The sequence below is a fragment of the Pyrgilauda ruficollis genome, unplaced genomic scaffold, assembly GCF_017590135.1.
Source record: "Pyrgilauda ruficollis isolate IOZ18807 unplaced genomic scaffold, ASM1759013v1 scaffold3, whole genome shotgun sequence".
In the NCBI taxonomy this organism is placed as follows: Eukaryota; Metazoa; Chordata; class Aves; order Passeriformes; family Passeridae; genus Pyrgilauda; species Pyrgilauda ruficollis.
In genome coordinates, this window is record NW_024524377.1 from 12,425,242 (window position 1) to 12,446,846 (window position 21,605).

Consider the following 21,605-nt stretch of genomic DNA (forward strand, 5'->3'; position numbering starts at 1 on the left):
AAAAGAAATGGGAATCAAAGCCATTTCTTTCATCCAGAATTTAAGTCAGCCTTCAACACTTGGAAATTTGTCGTCCTAGGGTTTTTTTTCCTTCTGTTCTTTCTTGAGCTCCATCTGTCACAGGTTTTAAAACTGAAAGGGACCTTTGGGATAATGAGTTAGACCACCTATGTTCCATGAAATTTTCTGGAATTAATTTCTGAAGTTCTTCACAGCTCTTGTAGGGTTAGTGTCTTTGGAATTTGGTTGGTTGGTTGGTGGTGTTGTTGTTGTTATTTTTATTGGTTTTTTTTACTTTTCAGTTTGCTTTATATAGTTAATTAGAAGACATGTCACAGCCCTTAGTAAGAGCTTGCAGTGGTTGAATACCCTCTCTGTTCAGAAATAAGTTACACACAGCAAAACAGCAGCTGGACAAGTTTAGAATTCAAATAACCTGTAACTTCATCATCCTCTCTTTTGACACCTGTTTAGAGACTGGGAAAGGAGCCTGAATAATTGTTTTAACTACTGGGGAATTAGTGTTCCAACCTCTTCTGTGCAGCTCCCAGGGAACACCCTCTGAGAAGTGAGAGCCTTGAGAACAGCACAAACCCTTTCAACACAGTTGGGTTTATGTTGCATTTATTATGTCCCTGGTCTGTTTTGAGTGTGTTCTTGCTTTAGCTTGATCCAGAGTTTTCTTACATGAGATGTCTGTCATCCCATGCCTTCATGTTTCCCTTTTTCTGGCAGTTGCCTTCTGTTGGTCCATGAGGAACAAGTTTTATTTGGAGGTTTCATGCACTTGTAGGACTTGCTTGTCTTGCTTTTTAGTAGGTTTCTCAGGGTAGTGTCAGTTTCTTCCTCAAAGGTTTCTGCTAGGTTTCAGATACTGTCTAGGTTTTGTTCAGTTGTCCTCTAGTGTTACCTTAACTTTTAAAAAGGACCTAATTTCTGCTTGATCAGTTTCCTCATGGGATATGGTATCTCTGGTCTCTGTGACTCCTTCCTCTTCTGAGTAGCATCAGCACCTCTGTTGTGTGCAACCTTTCACCTTCTGACATGCTCAAAGGTTTGACCTCTCCTCTTACTTAGTTCAGTAACTATTCTGCTTTTTTAGCTGTTCAAGGGAATTGTCTGATCCTGGTGGTGATCACATTTCCCTCTGATCTGTTTAGTAGGGATTATTGGAGAAGCAAGTCCCACCTTGATCACAACCTATATATAAATAGCTGATAGAGTCTTGAATTAATTTCCGGAACTCTTTTTCCACCAGATTTGGTTGGTAAGTGGATGAAACAGCTGAATAGATCTGGATGACTTGTTGATCTCAGTGAAATGATAAAAGAATTTAATTTTCTTTTTCATTTAAATGTGAATGAGCTGTTGGTACAGATGTCACTCAACAATCTCTTTGTTATTTTAATGAACCTGCATTAAACCATGTAGGAAATTGCAAGGCACAAGTAATTTAACTACAGTATGTGAATTTACAGCAGTAGAAATGCATAGCTTTTATCTAATAATAGAATTAGGTAATAGTGGCAGTAGGAAGGTAGAAGTGTATCTTGGAGACTTTAAAGTGTAATTTTTGCCGCTTCTTCTTGGGAGCACCTGCTTTAGATGCAGGCTTTCTGTCCTCTTCCTGTCTCCTCTACAACACATTTTACAATCTTCTTACATGATTTGTATTTATTCTCTCATGCTCTAGCATCCAGCCACAGGTGCCTACACTCACCATTGGCTGTCAGATCTTCTTCTGGCCCTGCTTCAGAGAGCTTCATTTTTTTCTCCTTGCTAGTATAATTTATTTTTTTTTAATGAACAAAGAAGTAAGAAAAAAAAATCCTTCTTCCTTGTATCTCTTCTGCTTTTGTGAGAAAGACAGTCTGCTTGTGGCTTGCTGTGGCAGGTTTATTATGAGAGAATTTATTTTGGAGGTGGGGATGTACCTGCGAGGGTGTGTCATTTTCCTCTGAGAGCTGATGCCAAATGAAAAGTTGAGCCAGGCATAAGTTGTGTCTAGTGGGTAAATGCTGATTCAGAAAGTACTGTAGTAAAAATGGATGCACCTTTCTCTTAGAGCATGTGGATGGGTATTAAGAAACTGTGTGGCTTGTCCTGTTCCCTGGAAGTTTGAAGTACTGGGTTTGAATGTCTTCAGGCAGCGATAGCTGAAAGCACCTGTGAAGGTGAAGCACTCTTCCATTTAGGGTACTTGAACTGGGAGTCTGGGATTTTCTTTCAGGACTGTGGTGACTCTTAAGTTCTGCTCTGTTGTAAGCTGCATGGTAATGATGCCCTGCTTGGTTTTCCCAGGCTGCCAAGAGAGTGATCCTGCTTTCGGGAACGCCAGCCGTGTCGCGGCCCGCGGAGCTCTACACGCAGATCGCCGCTGTGCAGCCGAGCTTCTTCCCGCAGTTCCACTCCTTCGGGCTGCGCTACTGCGATGCCAGGAAGGTACTGCCCTGGGAAAGTGGCCAACTGGGACTCTGCAAATAGCACTGGTTTTTTCAAAATGTGGAGGCTTTTCCTTCCTTCTTCTTTGTGCATGATATTGTATCTCTTTTAGAGAAAGTTTCTCTTCAGAGTAATATTTGGAAAATTCATAAGCTGAGGAGGTGTAGGTGCTGCAGTTGTGGGCCTGAGACATGAAGGCAGTAGTGTTTCTTGCCTTGAAAGCCATGGAAATAAAAAATGGGGGGAAAAAATCCCCAAACAAATGTGGCCATAACTGGTGAAAGGATCCTATTCTTATCAGATCTTGTCCCCACCTGAGTTTTTTAAAGGGGTAGAGTAACTAAGGAGCCTTTAAGCAGTTGTAGATTTGGGCTAATTGATTTTTTAAAAAGTAAAAAACAACAAAGAAACCTAGTTTCTAGTCTTAGCCACTTTTTGATAAAGGACTTTGTTGCTTGGGATTCTGGATTTTATACCTCCAGGAAAGTAAAAAATTGAAGACTGTAAGTATATCTTTGTATTCCACCCTCTTCTAATTTAGAAAATGGATGCAATCCTCAGCATATTTTGAAAATAACTCCTCTGCCAGCTGCTCAGCAGTTGTTTCCACAGAGTTACTGAGTCCAACCACTGCAAGAATTTGACTTTGCGTGAAGCCAGCATTTACAGCCACAATAGCAAATGTCTGCCTTGCTGCCAAGGTATGGGCAACTCACCTGTACTTGGATTTGCCATCCCAAGAGCTGTTGTGTATGTTGGAACACACACTGCTAAGATAAGAGCTGTTGCTTCTTGTGCACAGAGGCTCTAGGATCTTCTGTGTTGTTGCATAGGCACAAAAGAGGGACTCAAATCTCCCTACAGCTCTAATTCAGAGTATTCAGCAAAGTGGTTGGAAACACCAAATGACCATTTCAGTGTTGAAAAATATTTACTGAAGAGCTGAACATCATCAGTGTATGCCATAAAAATAGTTACAGCTATTTGTAGGGCTTTTGTGTTTGTTTTCTTTTCTGTTTGGGGTATCTAATGTTTCCACCAAGAAGATTCTTACTGCAGTCTCATATAAAATTCTTGAATCCCCTTTTTCCTAGATCTGAATGCCCACTTGCTTTCATAGCCAGTGTAGTGCTGTTCTGTGTATGTCCAAGTGTGCAAGTCAGAGGAGCACTTAATTGGCTTTGGTAGTCATGTGCTGGTGCCACTGATCAGAGAAAGGCCATTAGCATGCAGAATCACAGAGCATCAGTCCTGGGTCTCCATCCATAGTAGGAATCATATGGAGGGAGAGGCCACATCTTCTGGTAAGCTTCATTGTCTTTGAAACTGAAAGATTCCTTCCTGAGCATTCCTTTCAGAATGGTTCCTACAGGTAAATGAAGCGATACAGTTTAATCTTCTTTGTTTTCTGCAGTAAAAAGGAAAGCTGATTTGCAGCATGTGAGTCTAAGTAGGTTTGGAGTTTGATAAGCCCTGTTAAGGGTAAAGTTCTGCACAAGTAGCTGTCATTTCAATTATGAGGCAGATGGACCTTGGATCAAAGAAATAAAATTGTTTTACAGGATCCAGGTTGTAGCAGTGTGTCCAGTGTAAATGACTTTTCAACCTTCAGTGATATTCAGCATGGAGGTCACAATCTATGTCAGCCTCCCTTTGAAACCTTGTCAGGATTTCTAGCACAATTTTCTTCCTATGTCTGACCTTCTGACCTGCCTCTCCTAGATAGTTGAACATTGTTGGTTTTCTCTATGCTCATCTGGGACATTTTGTTACAGTTAATGTCAGTAAACGATAGCAAGAACCTAGGAGGAATTTGGTTGGTTGGAGAATTGGGGCTGCTGGAAATTAAGAGATGTAGATAGTATTAGAGAAAAAGACGTGACTGCTGAATATGGGTTGCCATAGATCCACTTGGCAATGAAAAAATTTAAAAGGTGATTGTAATTGGTTCCTTCATGACTGTAGAGTATCCCTGACATTTGTTGCTGTAGCTTAACCTAAGACTGTGTTAGGAGTTGCATCCTCTCTGAAGAACTGTTGTGGTACTTCTGCTGTCAATACTCAAATAAGTTTTGCTTTTCTGTCCTGAAATTTGCAGCATTATGAGTGGAGGAAGAATTGCACAGAACCAGAGAGGCTTTGCAAGGCTTTTGAAGATGTGTAAGGATGAAAGGTGTTATGTAAAAATGTTTTGGTATTAATAATAAATCCAATTGTATTATAAGATTAAAGAAAAATTGGCAAAACTGATTCATTCAATTTAAAACTAAAGTCTGACTAGTTTCTGTTTCAAGATTTTTATGACAGAAGATTGCAAATATCTGACAGATCTGATTAGAAAAGTTATAGACGTTTATACATTTTTATTAATTCAACCTCCCAGCATCTGTACTTTTAAAAATGCAGCAAGTGAAATGTCACCTGTTGTTTATAAGATGTCCCAAGACTGTTTCCCAAAATACATGCTGTGAATTCATTTTTCAAATTGGCTGATGTTGGCAAATATTAAGTAATTTCTATCTGAGCACATGCTCTGAATTTGTAAGAGTTTGGCAGCTTCTGCTAACACTGTAATAAGTTTACTGACTCATGTAAGATGCTGTAACACTTTGGTAAGAAAATCACAGTTGGAAGCATGTGTTCTGGAATGTTATGGATCAAAGCCAGATGTGTATTTTGGCAAAATAAATGTCCCTCTTTTTTCTCTCTTTTCTTTTCCACAATAGGGCATACAAAAGTAAATTTTAATAATTCCAAAAGTAGTTATCTCTTTATAACTAGCTAGGTGCAGCACAGAGCTAGAATGTTTCCTTGTTTGCAAATTGTTCCAGCACCATAAGCAATATATAACCTAAACATGCTGTGGGGACTCTGCCTGTGTGTGCTTTTTAACATGACAGTAGATGGTGTCTTGGCTCTGTGTGTGCCTTGTTCTTTCCCTTAGGAGGATGCTGCTCTTCTTAGGAGCATGCTTGTAGCCAGTTTGGCTACGTGGACACAAAGAATATGTATACTTGCTTGTTATGGAAGTGGAAAGTGGGAAAACACAGGCTTTTAAGTGGAAAGCGGTAGCCCAAGGGATATCCAGGCCCCACAGGAGGCCTTGCAGAGCAGCCTAATCGTGTTGGTCCTTCCTACTCACCTACCAGTGCGCTGAGCAGTGTGGGCAGCGGGCTTTGGAGGCTGGGCACAGCACCAGGGGGGTCCTTCTTGTTTCTGTCCATGTGCTCTGCTGGGCCCACAGAGCCTGAGAAATGCAGAAAGGGAGCATAAAGGCTGTGGCTCAGCAGTGTCAGCTTTCATGCCTGAAGCTAATAAACCCTGGTAGACTTGAGCTAGCTTTCTGTGGACCTGAGGGATGCATCTGTCTTGCACTCTTGGTTTCAGGAAAGCAGAGCAGTGATACTCATGTTGGTCTTTTGAGGGCTTGGCTGAGATCCAGATCTAGCCCTACACTACTGGGCTGAGCCAAAGTTTTAATTCTACAGGATTCAATCTGGCTATGTATTAAGGGTTTGAGTTGTTTCCTGCTTTAATGAACCAACTGTAGCTAATCAGATGGTGCCGTAATTACATAGGAATAGATTAAGTCAGATGAGTTTAATGATGGCCATAAGTACCAGAATTTGAAGTCAGTTAATGGTTCACATCAGTACAATATGGCAATAGGATTGCAGATTGTTTTATCTCAACCTGAAGTAGGAGCATTCACTTTTGGATACCAGAGAGGTCTTACTTCCCTATAAGCTTTTTGATTCCTCCTCGTCCTGTCCCACAGCATGTTCTCATCCCAGTTCATCCAAGCACCACCCCTTAATACAGTCAGTAGCATGACTAACCTTATGGCTGGTATGTTTTATTTTTTGCCTCATGCATTCTAGGAGAAGATGGAGGATGCAGTGAATCTTTCTCATTTACTTCCATTTCTTTATGTGTTGTAGCAGTTTTCTCTTGGGGAAGACAAAATCAATATAGATATTAAGTCTATTTTATCAATTAATGTAGCTGATCAAGGTGCTGAGTCTCCTCACAATCTCCATTATATGCATTTCAGGAGGGTGTATGTAGTGGCTTACTTTGGATTGTTATTCCAAGACCAGAGGTTGTATTTTTGGACACTGCCAATATTATTTAGAACTAGAGCTATGAGAAGTCACCTCTCTCCCCACCTTGGTCTTTGGTATTCCTGCAGCTGTATTCCCTATACTTATTTGTGAAATTGCAGCAGAAAGGTTTCCTTTTTTTCCCTTGCTTCAGCATTAAAACTGTATTGGTCTGTTCTCTGGAAGACAGACGTTTGAAAGATGCTTCTTTTGGAGAATGTACCAATTTTGATGCCACTGTTGTTCTTTCTCAGTGAACAAAAGATAGGCTGTGGGGTTGCTGGTAGGAGAAGTGATGAGCTGAGATTAATTGAACAGGTGTATATTGCTTGCACACAGGATCTTGGAGGATAGGCCAGGTTCAGAGGAGTGCTTCAAGGAGGAGTAAATGAATGTCTTGTTCAGAGGAGCTTTGAAGTGATGATGCTTCGAAGAAACAATGTTTGGAGAAATGTCTTCTGGGCCACAGTTTATTTCTGTTTAGCTTGAGTCTGAGCCAAACACAGTAATGGCAGAAATAGAGTATGCCAGGGAGCAGAGCAGGAGTCAGGTCACAGTGGAGAACAGACACTTCTGACCTAGCATGTCAGACAAGTGTAACAACTCTGTGAAGGCATCTGGGTTAAGGATGTTTGTCCTCATGCTGTTAGAGAATATTTTTGTGTGTCTCTCTGCTTAAAGCTGAGATAAATGTGCATGCATAGAACTGCGGTGAATTCTTTTGGCCTGCTCAAAGCTGCAAGTGGAGAGCAGCAATTCCTTGCTATGTGAAAGTGAGTATCAGGACACAGGGCTGGAGAAGGGATTCCTGCCACCTTTCTGCATAGTCTTCTTTCCTGCACCTCTCTGGGCTCTTGTAGGTAGGAAGAAGGGGAGCTTGTAAGTAACCTTTTCATGTTGAGTGGATTAGTTTGTATGCTTCTACCTTATTGCCATTGTTGTCAAATCTCCTGCTGACCATCCAGTTCTTGCCTTGTCCGGATTCCCTAGAAATTTATTCTGCTTTTGGATTGTATGCAGAGCAGTGTCTTACAGGTTTGACACCGATAACTGCTTTGATCTTTCCCAGATGCCATGGGGTTGGGACTATTCTGGATCATCCAACTTAACTGAACTGAAAATTTTGCTGGAAGAGTCCATCATGATCCGACGTCTGAAATCAGATGTGCTTTCCCAGCTTCCAGCAAAGCAACGCAAAATGGTTGTGGTGGCTCCTGAACGCATTAGTGCAAAGACCAAAGCTGCCTTGGCAGCTGAAGCAAAGAAGATGGCCAAAGGATATGACAGTGTAAGTCAGAAACTTATTTTCACAATGAGCCATTGCTGCTTCAGGTACTTTTATTTTAAAAAACCTTTTTGTGAAAAAACGGTACCCTGAGTTCCAAAGGTCAGACCCACACCTTTATGTGAAGGCACAGTTTTAAATGAGTGTACAGCACAACCAAAACTAGCTCAGCCTGATTTGCTTTTGATCTAAGTGGTCTACTTTGTCCCTTTGTATGAAATACCATTTCCTCTCTTTTTTTCTTTCTTGTTAGTAATTTTTAATTGTCTTTCATATCTCCTGCCTCTCTACCTACTCTCCTGTCTAGCCTTGCAATCTCATTCAGCCTACAAAAACAGATTTATTTGAGTTGTGTTGTGAACTGAGCAGTAGCCAAAAATGCAAAGAGTTTATTTTTGCTTTTCTTGTTTGTTTTCCTTGTGTGAAAAATGCATGTTCTAGGCTCCTAGGTTGCTAATACAGTTCTGTAAGAACTTGGGTGTTTTTCCTTGCCATTTTAGCTGGGACACGCTTTCTCAACTACAGCTCCATTTGTGATACACTTGTCATCCAGCTGGTAGGAGTTGAGTAGGAGGTAGGGAGGGAGGTGTCAGGGCTGTGTGAGTATCTGCTGTACCTAATGGCGAGTAGGAGACTTCCCCTCCAGGCCTCTATTGTTGTGCTTTTTTAGGCTGATTTTTTTTTCCTAGCAAAGTGTTTATTGGCAGCAGCAGAAATATCTGTAAGCAAGAAGGAGAAAAGGCATTTCTGAGACTCAGATTTGTTTATCTCTTCCTTCTACAGAAACAACAGGAGAAGGAAGCTCTTCTCGTCTACTTCAGCAGAACAGCAGAAGCTAAAATCCACTCAGTCGTGTAAGCTCCGTGTCACTGCTTCATTCTTGCCCAGTAAAATGTGGTTTTCTGCTGAGAACAGAGAGATGGTGCCTTAGAGATAACAGTTCAGGGACATGAAGCATAGCCACAAGTCAGCCTAGAAAAACTTGATTGTAATTACAATGCACTAAGCATTTTCTTCTCTTGGGGTTCTTTGGCTAAATAAGTCTTCTGATTTCATTCCAGATACAAATCTATACTGTCATTTGAACCATTTAGAATGACTTTGTGTATGGGGCTTGGATCAAATTCCCTGGTCTTTTTCAAGGACCCTTTTTCCCTGGACCCTTTTTCAATTTAAGGAGCAGGGAAATAATGAAACTAAAAGCATCAACAGAATTTGAGAAGACAAACACTGCAGTTCTGCTGCAGCGGAAATCCTGAACCAAAAAGCTTAGGAGATGGGCTTAGATTTAGTTGTAGTGTGCTTTAGGAATCTCACAGCTCCCACTGAAGTTCTTGGCTCTTCCACAGGGCTCATGTGGGACCTCAGTAGTAAAATTTTTGTACCACAGGTGTGCTTTTAACTCTTTCTTCCCTACAAGTAATGCCTTTCTGTGTCCTTTCATCCTTAGCCTTTTTGCTGAGACTGCAAAGGAGTTGCTTTAGGTCATAGCATAACTTTCTAATAAGTAATATGGTAATAATATGAAAATAGTTTACTTTCCACAGCTCTCTGAATGTAAGGACCAATTACTGTGGAATGTAAGGACCAATTACTGTGTGCACTGTGTGATTTCTCAGTCACATCTAATGATACTGTCCTGTGATCATCAGCACTTCCTACCCTTAATGTCTTATCTTCCATTGCTTCCACTGAAATTACTTGCCACTTGTTAAATAGAATGTGGGAATGAGATATAAAATGATTGTGATGTTTTGGTTGGCGTCTGCTTACTACTCTGAATGTTTACTTTGATACTTGTTTTCAAATACTGCAGCCCCACTTCTCTCCCAGATTTCTTTATTAAAATAATATTGTCATGTAATGGGCATCTGAATATTATGAGCCCTGCAAAGTTGTCTGCTGTCTTAATAAAGTGCTAGAAATCCTTCTAGGACTTTTGTGAAAGATGCTGCTGACCTAGGTGTGTTGACTTTAGTAAAGGTTTGGTATTCCTGATCTTCTCAACAACTTTGCTGTTCCAAAGAAAAAAATGACGTCATCTGTATGGGCTTAAAAGTGTTCCTCAGGCTCCAGTTAACCTGATTGTAATGCAAGTTACTACATAGAAATGGGTTCTGTAGCTCTGCTGCCAGTCCATGGGAATGTTTTCATTTAAGTCATTTAAAAGGAGCCTTGTTGCCTCTTATTGGCCATTAGCCTATATGCATGTGGATAACTCCTAGAAATAGCTGACAAATTTAGATATTTAAGCTGGAGTAAATTGTCAGTGGGAACCCTTGCAAGAAAAGGTATTTTTTTTCTGATCAGTGTGTTTAGAGGTGTTTTCTTCTGATGTAAAAACAATCCCAAGTAAACCCAGGAAGTTTAACTGCATACAGATTACTTTAGTGTATTGTGATTGTACAGAAGTTAGAAATACAGATGGGTGAGATTGTAATTAAGTATAGATGACCTTCAGTCGATTGGCCTGGAATGTCATCTTCCAAGTAGGTTATAATAAACTGATTCTCTTTGACACCCAAGTATAATGTAGGCAGCTGTCTGCTTGTGATGAAGAAAAACTGAGGGAATTTTCCTTTCTGTATTTTAATCTATAGAAGACTTGACTTGCTGCTTGCACTTTACTGCAGCTTTTTATGCTAGCCTGTTTCCTAGTGTTTGTGTATAAATGGGCAGTATCTTCAAAATTTGTTATGAGCAGAGTCTGTATTCTCTCAGCACGTAATTTTATAGTGTTTTGGTGTTTTTCCTTTTTCATGTAGAGAGTACATCCTGGAGTTACTGGAAAGCGGGAATAATAAATTCCTGGTGTTTGCTCATCACAAGATAATGCTGGATGCAGTAGTTGCAGAGCTGAAGAAGAAAGTAAGTGACTGGTTTGTCTTAACTTTATCACTGTTCCAGCTTCAAAGTTGTTGAACAGCCCCCTGGATTTATGGCTGGTCAGATAGTTTAGGGCAGTTAGTGACAGAGATGATTTCTACTTGCTGTGCTGCTGAGTGTGCCCTTCACCAAGGGAGCTGAGCTGTCAGGGTGAATGCCTCACAACATGCACTCTGTATTAGCTGAATGGCTTTTATTGTATTTAATGTTCTTTAATTCCACTGTCTGCACTGGAGCTTGTGAATTCTTGTGTTACCCTGTGTAGCCGTTCTCTAGGCTTTCCTGAGAGGGAGAATGAGACTAACCAAGCCCACCATCCCTGCCAGCCTTTACCTCTGTGATGCTCTTACATTTTTGAACTGAGATACTGTAGGGAGAGTTGATAGACCTGCCAGTCATTTCTCTTGACTTCCCTTGTTTGTCTAACTTTTCATGTGAGATTTCCATTGATGCTCCTAAAGCATGCTGGAGCAGTGTGAAGAATGATTTAAGATAACATTCTGGACTATAACCAACAGTGGCACTGGTGACTTAGCTCAGTGGCAGCACTGGACGTGGGATGCACTAAAACATGGAAGGAGTATACAAGAAGGAGGACACCAGGTCTCTAAACAGCATCTTCTGCCTTTTCACAGCATGTCGAGCACATTCGCATCGACGGCTCCACATCTTCAGCTGAGCGGCAGTCTCTGTGCCAGAAGTTCCAGTTCTCAGAGAAGCAGGCTGTGGCTGTCCTTTCCCTCACTGCTGCAAACATGGGCCTGACATTGTCTGCTGCAGATCTGGTGGTGTTTGCAGAGCTCTTCTGGAACCCAGGGGTGAGTGTCCTGGAGGGGACAAGGGTGGGATGTTCCCTGGAGAGCAGAAATGTTGCTGATTAAGAGATATAACGGGCAGGTAACTTTCTCTAGGGTTTGTCTCTTTATGATGTCTGCTGGCTCTGCAACCACAGGTTCTTGGGCTTGTACTTGTGAGGCTGGTTTACACAGCTTGCTGGCAGGGGAAGGTGGCACAAAAGGGAAACAGGCTTCTGTCTTTATTTGACAGAGCTCTTAAGGGTTTGTCTAGCCAACACCTGAAAGGGTCCAACATCAGCGCTGACCCTCTGCTTTGGAAAACTGTTCAGTGCCTTTTGGGAACCTGGTGTACCAGATTACTTCTTGGCTTACTCTGAGAATACAGGTCTTAACAGGATCCAGATAAGAAAGAGTTGCTAAGCAGAAGAAATGATATCCTCTGTTCTCTGGTGCTTACACTGTTTCTCAGATGTTGCAGTTTTCACTTTTTGTCATGTTTTTACTTTAAGATTTTGATCCAAGCAGAAGATCGGGCACACCGAATTGGACAGACCAGCTCTGTTAATGTTCACTACCTGGTGGCTAAAGGCACAGCAGATGACTACCTATGGTAAGAAGTGAGAAAGAAACTTTGGTTCCCCTGACATGTGTTTCCACTGTAACATACTTGGTGTGAGGGGTTAATGCTGATTTCCACAGCCTGTGAGGGAAGGATCAAGATGTGCCAGGGCTGCTGCAAGCTGGTGGCATGGCCTGGCTGCAGTAGACATGACTGAGTGGCTGACAAGCAGGAGGAATAAAAGTAGTAATCTGACAAAGAAAGGGCTCTCAAGAGAAATTGTGGGAGAGCTGATGCATCTAAAACCTTCACAGTCTCTGTGTAAGGAGGAGGAATTGTCTTAGATACCAGCCCAGAACATTCCTGTGCTAGGGTTCTGTAAACGAAGTCAGCAGACACTGGAGATGGTTCATTGTATTGTAGATCAGTTCTGATGAGCAGTCGGGCTGCTGTGTGCTCGGACAGGGAGCTGTGGAGGAGGACTGCACTGCTGCCTTCCTCTTGCTCTTCAGTGAGCCCTTCAGACAGATTAAAAAGGTGCTATTGACCCACCTCTGGATAGTTGTGGTGTGAGGCTTTTTGCCTCCTGTGAGAGTTACCAGTGGACATTAGTCCTTAGGACTGGGGAATCTGACATCTGGGGGTGGACAGGATCTGAGGAATTTTTAGTGCTGCAAGGGAGCTGACCTGCAAATGATGACAAGAAATTATCTACCAGCTGCTTCATTTAAATCCAAAATTACATCTTTATTACCTTGTTTAAAGGAATGAATGAACTAAGTGAACTTGTGCAGTTCCCAGAATATCATGATGGCAAGTAATTATAACCCTACAATGCAAGGATCTGGAAACTGATGCATCACCCAAATTTCATGGAAAGTTAATGACAGTAATTCTGCCTTTATTTGTGAAATGCTGTCTGTGCAGTCATTAGTGCTTAATGGGGAAGAAATATGGCTCTTTAAAGGACAGTGGCATCTTTTTAAAGACAAGAAAAAGAACAAGAGGACAAGGCTATTTGGTAAATGCACTAATTGTGCTGTGGCCTTGGCATCTTTCAGTGTCCAGTGTGCAGGTGTGGCCGGGACCTCTCAGCCTCTTGAGCCAGTGATGGATTCTTCCTCCTGCTGTACATTGGGAATTATCCTTGAAATGCTGGTGCATCTGTTTTTGGGGTTTACCATTGCTTGCCTTAGAGACTGAGCACACAGGCTACTAGAAGTCCTTTTAGCTGCATCGTCTCAGTCTGGCTTCATACCATTGGTGTTACCTCAGTCAGCTAGTTTCTCTATTGGACATATGTGTTCTCCAAATGTTTATAGCCCAAAATCCTCTAATTGTTACCAATTTAATGGATTGATATCTCAAGACAGCATACAGTGATTATAACCAAGAGCAGGACAGGTCAAGGAACCAACAAAGTTTGGTAGAAAAGCCATCTTTATTCCCAGTTGTATCCTTTTTTAATCTACACATAGTAAATGAAGCTGTGTCCTTGATTTTTTTCCTTTCAGTAATATCCGTTTATCACTCCTAGGCCAATGATTCAGGAGAAGATCAAAGTGCTGGGTGAAGCTGGTCTTTCAGAAACCAATTTCTCTGAAACAGCTGAGTCAACTAATTACTGTCCTAAGGTAATTGACCTGAAAGAACATTGGTGGTCCCTGGGAGAGGCTGAATGGGCTTTGGCTTGTGTACATCTAGATTGGCACAGGTGACCTTACACCTGTTCTGCCTTGAATGTCACAGACCAGATTGTTCAACTCCTCCCAGGATCCACACCTTGGCTTGCACTCTCCACAGAAGTTCCAAGCCTGCTGCTTGCAAGGAGACCTGTTAGCATCCATGTCGTATATATGTCTTTGAGTATATAATGTATGAGATACATATGGGTGTGTATGATGTATAGCATGATCTATACGCACATGTGCACTGTGTAAGGGGAGTGTCCTCTGATTTTGCTCACTGTGTTTTACGTGACAGTGTGGATGTAGATCCTGTTCTGTTCTGTTTCCTCAGCCAGATCCAAAGCAGAAGACTATCTATGACCTTTTCCAGACGACCTTCTCTGAGAGCAGAGATGATGCTGATGATGTTTTGTTTTTGGAGGCAGCTGATGCTGGCTGTGAGTTTGACTCTGGCAGTGCCTTGCAAGACAGAGAAGCAGAGACATGTTCAGTGAGTCCCAAAAAAAAGCGGCGTATTGAGGAAGTGTGAATGGTCACAGCTAAAAATAGCAGCTAAGACATATATTTTTTTTATTAAAAAGAAAAACCAAAAGCAATCACATATTATTTTTTGAACTTTTGAAAATAAAAGACTTCAAATTTTCTGTATCTCTGGCATGTTTCATCTCAAAGGATGAGAAGGCAGTCTGACAGTGTGACAGATGTGCAGCACACACCTGGCAGCCTGCAGGGTTTGCAGTCCTGGTTTTGCCAGTGACTGAATGGACATGGGCAAATATCATTCTGCTGTGTTTCAGCATATCAGCTTCCACAGTTGTTTTGTTTAAAAAGCAGATAATGGTTGTCTGTCCCCAGGGCAGAACTCTTGAGAAAACTAACTCGTCTGCAGCTGCAGAGTGTTTTTAACAATGTTTTCAATTTTCAAGAGTCTGTATTTCTAGGAGTTTGTTCACTGGCAAATCGGGCCATTACTTGGTTCACTCACAGACTGGCTCTTGGGTATTCCGTTTGGCCATGAAGAAAAAAGATCCAAACAGACCTTGATGTTTTGTGGAGGTGGGGAAGAGGAGGGAAAAGAGGAAGTTACCACCTTGAGCTAAGTAATGTAGCTGTGTGCCAGTAAGTGTGCATTGCCTGTTTTAGGCACATGCCTGCCTCTGCACACTCATCTCTGGCCTCATGCTGAGTATTAGGACCTGCTCCATGGCAAGTGCTTCTTCTGTCAGTGGAGGGGGAAGCTTGTGCTGACTGCCAGGGATTAACCCTGACTTCTCAGGGAGATGGGGTGGGGGGGTGTGTGTTTTCTTCAAGACTTGACTGATTTCTACAGGTGAATGAGAAGGGGACACAGGCAGACTTCTGCTCTTGTTTAAATAATAAGTTGTTCTAAGCTGTGATTCCCAAGCTTTTGCTACTTTCTGTATTTTAGCATTCCATCTCCCACCTAGCTGTGTTTTACAGCTGATCTGTAGAAAAGGTGGCAAACTGAAGGCTTACATTTAGCTCCTGGAGGCCAGTAGCTGACGTGCTGTGGAGGTGATGTGCTTGGCTCTGTGCAAGTACCAGACACTGACAAAAATACCTCTCTTGCAAGGCAGAGGAGAAAAATGTTTGTGCTGTAAGATCAACCTGGTAACATTAGGTATTTTTTCGTGCATTGAAGGGTTTGATTGTTCCATTTTCAGCTGGTGTCGTCATGGAAATGCCCCACAGGCTGCATGTACAATTGTGCTGGGTGGAGAACTGCATTTCATTTGTGACTGCAGATGGTGCATTGGGGTGTGAGCAGTAGCAAGGGGTGTTGTGACTGGGCAGCTGGAAGAAATGTTTTATCTCTGGGTTTGAGGCTGAGTTAACCATCACTGCTCTTACTTCAACAGCTGGCCAGGTGATGAAGACACGCTTTTTGACATTTTTAAATGTCTGTCATCTTGAACACAGAGTATTTAATCTGCCTGTAGGATGAGTGATATTTCTACTTGCAAAGTGGGTTGTTCTGAGTAAGGGGTCTGATTGCTGTCTAAAAAAAAAATGCAAAAGGCATTATTTGTGTACCCATATTGTTGTCTCCTGTAGAAGTAGTTCTTTGTAAAGCTGCAGCTGTTTCAAAACAGTACTTTTCTGAGATACACTGAAAGTACCCTTGGAGAATTCTGCTTCTTATTAACTTGATTCATCTTGTCTGTATGTTGATAAATCCCAGCCCTGCTGGAGGAATGCCAGAGAAACCTTCCCTTTGTTAGGACATATAAAATCTCAGCTGGTTTGCTGCCCAGATACAGAGGTTTTTCAAACACACCTGAGATCTACATTATCCTTACTACATGAAAAAGAGGAGAAGAACCTAGCAGGAAAGTGCTGTTAGTGATAACTTCTAGGGACTGGAGAGACTGCAGGCCTTATCCCAATGGCACCATTAGTCCATCATTTATGTGGTGAGGAGGTGGCTGGGCAGCTGGCAGCAGGCTCAGACAGGATCTCCAAGGCTTGCTGAAGAACCTCTGCAAGGCAGTGTGCAGGATGCCAGTGAGACTCACAGCAGGCTCAGGAACATGGAGCACTCCTGGGCCTCTTGCACCTGCCAGCTGAAGATGATAGAGCTGTATCTTTTTGGCACTATCTAAAACCAGCAGAGAAAGGGAAGGACCCATCTCACTGGATCTTGGAGCATCTTACTGTGGCTGGATGCCTGCGTGTACACCTGCATCAGTGCTCCCACCTGTGTGTTTTCAAGAAGGATGCTAAAACAGCAACAACAAGTTAAAATATATCAACAATAAGCTGGAGCAGTTAAACTAAGTGTTCTGTATGCCCCAGGCTGGCTAGCTTCATGAGCTGAAGAGTTCAAGGGGGTGGCCTGTCTGTGTCCTTTATCTTCTCAGTCCCTTGGAAATGTGTGTCTACTTTGGCAGTGCTGGGAACAGCTGTCTCCCAGGGTGGCTGGGTTTGGTTGTTGCCAGAGCTCTCTGTGACACTGGTGGATGATGGATATGACCATGTGCTGTACTGTCACAGCAAACCTGAACTCTGTAGATACAGACCAGAGAGTAGCAGTAGATTCTCTGGATGTGTTGACTGACAGTTTATATTTCTTTTAACCATATCGTCACTAGGCAGCCAAAGGAAATTACTTTTTTCTGTTTTCTAATACGTTGGTAACAAAGCTGTATCCTGTGAGTCATCATTGTGACGAGGATCTGAAAAGGGCAGATATATTCGTAGGATATATCAAATGAAATTTTGATTCAACTGAGGGAGATAAAAATACCATTGCCTAAAGTCTTGCTGAGCCCTCATCTCAAACATTGCTCTGGCCCACCAGCTCCCAGAAGAGCTTGCAGGGATGATCAGGGAATGAGAAGCCTGGCATGACAGAGGGAATTAAAAATGTTGGTGTTCAAACCCTGAGAGCAAGAGCCAAGAAGGGATGTGACATCTGTCCATGAGCATCTCTTAAAGTACAGACCCCAGCCAGGGAAGGGAACACAGTGGCTGGGTACACTCGATTCCTTGATTCCCTCTTCACTAAACAGACTGCAGGTGAAGAGTGCTGTCATTGTTCAAGGCAGCCAGGGTGGGTATGGAGAAAAACAACCTGCAGCGATTACCTGGGGACAATTCTCTAGGTGTACTGGGAAGCTCTGGCCCTTTCCTGCCAGGAGGGGATGAGCCGTAGCTGCCTCTGTGCATGGAAAAGCTCTCAGGCTATCAGTGGCACTGGTGTATTTTTCCCTCCGTGTTTTGGTGCTGGGAATCACCTCTGAAGCAGCACACGAGGGCTTTCAGGGCTGGTGTTTCAGCACTGGGTAACCCCAAGGAAATTAGGAAATCAGGTTAAGACCTGACCTGATGTGGAAATTCTTGAAACCTCATGGTTTAGGGCTGGTATGTTTTATGATAAGAATTCATCCTTTCTGATTTACATATATATTATTATTTACTTTTTCTGCAGTTCTGGGCACGTTTTCTGTCCGTTTTGACTTGCTGTTTATCCTCTTTAAAAACGAGGTGAGTGAATGGAACTGCCCCGTCTCCTTTTCTGCTGTGACTTGCCTCGCTGGAGCCCCAGGTCTCTGAGCTCGGGCGGCGCTGGCGCTCACGCACGGCCTGGTGTCACAGCGGGCTCCGCAGGCTGGGCCAGGCTGGAAGCAGGGCCATGGCGGAGCACACGGCACGGGACTGCACGCAGGCGTTTGGCAGTGTCTGCAGTGAGGGAGCCCCTCAGGCTCTCGGAGCCCCTCACGCTCGGTGGCAGCGTGTCCTTCCCGCGGGCCGGGCTGCGCCGCGCCGCCACCCGCGCCAGGCCGGGCCGCCATCCGCCGCCGGGCTCCGCGCGTCACTTCCGCCCGCGCCGGCCTCCCGCGCCTGCGCACTGCCGCTCTCTCTCCCTCTCCGTGTCGGCGCCGGCGGAAGATGGTGAGTGAGGCCGGGCCCGTCCGGCGCCATCCGCCGCCATCCGCGCCGGGACCGCCGCAGGGCGCGCCCGGGGCAGCGCGGAGCCGGGGCCGGGGGTGCGCCGCATCACCGAGCCGGCCCCGGCTCCGCGCTGCGACAGCGGCTCGCTCGGTTCGGGCGGCCGGAGGGAGGCGGCCTGGGTGAGGGCAATGGCAGCCGGGGCGCGGGGGACAGAGGGGCTGCAGCGCTCCGTGCCACCGCCGGCTGGCCCCGGGACGGACGGGGCTCTGCTCGCTCCCGGCGGCCCCAAGTGCCCCGGCAGGAGCTGCGGGGCTGCAGCGGCGCCAGCCCGGTGGCGTTCCATCGGTAATGCTCCAGGGGAGGGCGGCGAGGAGGATTGGAGGACTGGAACAGCTCTCACGAGCACCGGCTGAGCGAGTTAGGCCTGTTCAGCCTCAGAAGAGGCGATTGAGAGGGGATCTCACTATAAATATATATCATTAAATAGTTAAAATAGCCTACGAATCTATATCTCATCTCCTGTCAAGAGGCAAGAGCCGGGCTCTTCTCGGTGGTGCCGAGCCGTAGGACAAACGGGCAGAAGCCCATGCACAGAGTCAGTCCCACCTGAGCACGGGGCAGAACTTTCCTGGCAGTGACCGAGCCCTGGACAGGCTGCGCAGGAGGGTGTGGGGTCTCCCTCCCTCAGTGGAGATCCTCAGGACCCGTCTGGATGCAGTCCTGTGCCGTGTGCCCGGGCCCATGCTGCTTGAGCAGGCAGGTTGGACCAGGTGGTCCCTTCCAGCCTGAGGCATTCCCTGACGCTGTGAATCCTCAGTTTTCCCAGCGGCAGGGGAGGCTGCAGCCCGGCTGTAGGGTGCTCAGCGCTCAGCTGCCGTGCTGGGAGAGGGGAGCAGCGAGGAGAAGGCTGTCTCTGTAGAGCTGGAGCTCATTCTGGTTTGCCTCCCCACAGGCCAAGCGTACCAAGAAGGTCGGGATCGTCGGTAAATATGGGACCCGTTATGGTGCATCCCTTAGGAAAATGGTGAAGAAGATTGAAATCAGCCAGCATGCCAAGTATACCTGCTCCTTCTGCGGCAAGGTGAGAGATCTCTTTCCCTCGCCAAATGTCTTTAAAAATCACATTGTTACTGATGCTAGAAAGGTGATTTGATGCTTCAGTAATTTTTGCACTGAAGAGAAACGTGCCTAGTTCCAAGGCAGGGACTAGTGTGTCGTGAGCTTTGGGCTGCTGTCAGAGTCCTTGAAAAAGAGAGTAGACACTTCACATGTATGTTTAGTAGCAGTTAAATGAAAACAAACATTATTACATTTCATGATACAAAAGAGTGAGCAATGTTGCCATGTTATATGCTTTACAAAATTAATAAAATTGACCTGGCAGAATTAAAGCATCACAGTTGTTATCTTGATAATTAAGGCTTGACTTGGACTTTTTTTCCCCTTCAGTAACTTTTTACAGCATACCTGGCAGAGGAACAGAGCTTGCTTTTCCCACTTTAAAGTTCTGGTGGCAGTTGCTTACTTTGGTGTGCTGTGTAACTCTGGATGGGGAAGAAGTTCTGATAGGAAGTAATCTTAACTGTGTGTGTACATAATTAAAATCTGCTGTTAAATCTAGTTTCTGACAGTTTGAAAGGTCCATCAGCTTATGCTTTGCACAGATATTTTTTATTGCAGTCTGTAGAGTAGGAATCTTTAAAGTGTCTGGAAATTTTAAAATATTCTCGTCATGGGGTTTTTACTTGCTTTGATTTGTTGTTGGGTTTTTGTTTGTTTTTAACTTGGTGCCTTTCATGTATGAAGTGAGAATGTTGATAGTCTTGTCTGCAGAGCTGCCTAAATCAGGCATAGGTGTGGGCAAGCCTGTTGTCACCTCTGCAAGGTGAGGGATCCCTGCCTGGGGGAGGGAGTTCTGTACCCACCACTCACTCTTCAGATGCTCTTGGAAGTGGGTCTGGGTTGAGCAGGCTGGGCTTGCCAGGGGGGGTCCTGGGAACAGTGGTGTTACCTGAGCACCAAACCAGTGAGAATATCAGTTGTTATAACCAAGGTAGCTCCTTGCTATTTTTCTCCTTCAAAATAAGCTGAAGTTTTGATTATGCCTTGGGAAATGATCCGGTTCATATCGGAATAGGAAAGTGCTTCAGAAGCGTCTGCAGAATTTGAGTAAAAGCATTGCCTGTCCCTTTCTTGTCTAAACTTGGCTTATAGGAGTGCTGTGAAGGCCTTGCCTGAAGTTTCTTGTTTGGCTTTTTCAGCTGATGGAGAGTGACTTTATTTTTTTCCTTTTTTCTTCTGTTCCAGACCAAAATGAAGAGGAAGGCTGTGGGTATCTGGCACTGTGGATCCTGCATGAAGACAGTTGCTGGTGGTGCCTGGACTTACAAGTAAGGAAATGAAGAAGCTCCAATCAGTATTTATTCTCACATAGCTGTAGCATAATACAGCTTTTGACTTTTTATCTTCTTTTTTTTTTTTTAATTTTGATCTACTGATCATTAAGTAGATCTGTCTTGAGATAGTGATGGGGGAAGTTGCCTGTTCTGTAAAATTTCATTGCTGTGGATCAAAGTCAATTTGATTGCTATTCTTTGCAATAGACAAAGCCAGATTTATTCCAAGAAAAGTTATTTTCATGTTTTCCTTTCGTTGTAAAAGCAAAAAAAATGGAATTATAAATAACCTTTATTGTGAGGGTGCTGTTGCTTACTCCCCATCCTTGCTCCTTCCCCCACAGTTCTGTAGAGGACACTCCTGCCCCACGCGTAGCAGTCGTGAGGGATCTGAGCCCACACGCTGGTGCACGTGGTGGGTGCATGACTGGGAGGTTTGGGTTGGGGTGTAGCCTGTGAAGTTCCTGTGCTTTGTGGACCCAGGCCTACGCTTTGTTGTCGGGAAAGTAAAAGTGGAGTTAGACCCTGTTTGACAGCACAGTCAGATGATAACAGTTTGAAGTGAGAAGTGCTTTCTCAAAAATAAACAACACCAGCACCGTCGTTCTGCCACATTCTAATGACTCTGCTTCTTCCTCCAGTACCACCTCTGCAGTGACAGTCAAATCTGCCATCAGAAGACTGAAGGAACTGAAAGACCAGTAGAAGCTACTTCCTGTTCTCCTTGTGAAACATCCTTTTTTCTGCACTGTCAAGATCTGTCCTTTTATCAATAAAAGGGTGATGATGGCGTGGAATAATTTTTGTCTTTTCTGCAAAAAGTCCTGTCTGTTATGTATGGTGAGTGCCAGGTGTCCACCAAAGCTGCACCATCACTGCCTTCCTCTACTGGACAAGGGAGAGAAAATAGAATGAAAGGTCTGTGGGTTGAGATAAGGGCAGGGAGAGATGCCTCACCAGCTGCTGTCATGGGCGAAACAGACCTGACTTGGGGAAACCAGTTTAATTTATTACCAGTTGTATCAGAGTAGGA

At 44.0% G+C, this 21,605-nt stretch overlaps 2 protein-coding genes across 5 annotated transcripts in view; both read left to right on the plus strand.

The window, feature by feature from the left end:
- SMARCAL1 (SWI/SNF related, matrix associated, actin dependent regulator of chromatin, subfamily a like 1) overlaps positions 1–14,351 on the plus strand; it is a 35,147-nt gene extending 20,796 nt beyond the window's left edge. For all 4 annotated transcript variants that reach the window (XM_041473414.1, XM_041473412.1, XM_041473413.1 and 1 more), the window contains exons 10-17: positions 2,302–2,442; positions 7,615–7,833; positions 8,614–8,684; positions 10,596–10,698; positions 11,352–11,534; positions 12,023–12,123; positions 13,610–13,706; positions 14,092–14,351. In XM_041473414.1, coding sequence (XP_041329348.1) covers positions 2,302–2,442; positions 7,615–7,833; positions 8,614–8,684; positions 10,596–10,698; positions 11,352–11,534; positions 12,023–12,123; positions 13,610–13,706; positions 14,092–14,289 — 1,113 coding nt within the window. In that variant the 3' untranslated portion in view covers positions 14,290–14,351. The remainder of the gene's footprint in view (positions 1–2,301; positions 2,443–7,614; positions 7,834–8,613; positions 8,685–10,595; positions 10,699–11,351; positions 11,535–12,022; positions 12,124–13,609; positions 13,707–14,091) is intronic.
- A 3,726-nt stretch (positions 14,352–18,077) lies between these two features.
- On the plus strand, positions 18,078–21,369 carry RPL37A (ribosomal protein L37a). Its single transcript, XM_041473481.1, has 4 exons — positions 18,078–18,176; positions 19,129–19,257; positions 20,484–20,566; positions 21,214–21,369. Exons 1-4 carry the CDS (start codon positions 18,174–18,176, stop codon positions 21,275–21,277), a joined length of 279 nt encoding a protein of 92 aa, XP_041329415.1. The 5' UTR covers positions 18,078–18,173; the 3' UTR covers positions 21,278–21,369.
- Positions 21,370–21,605: the final 236 nt, after the last annotated feature.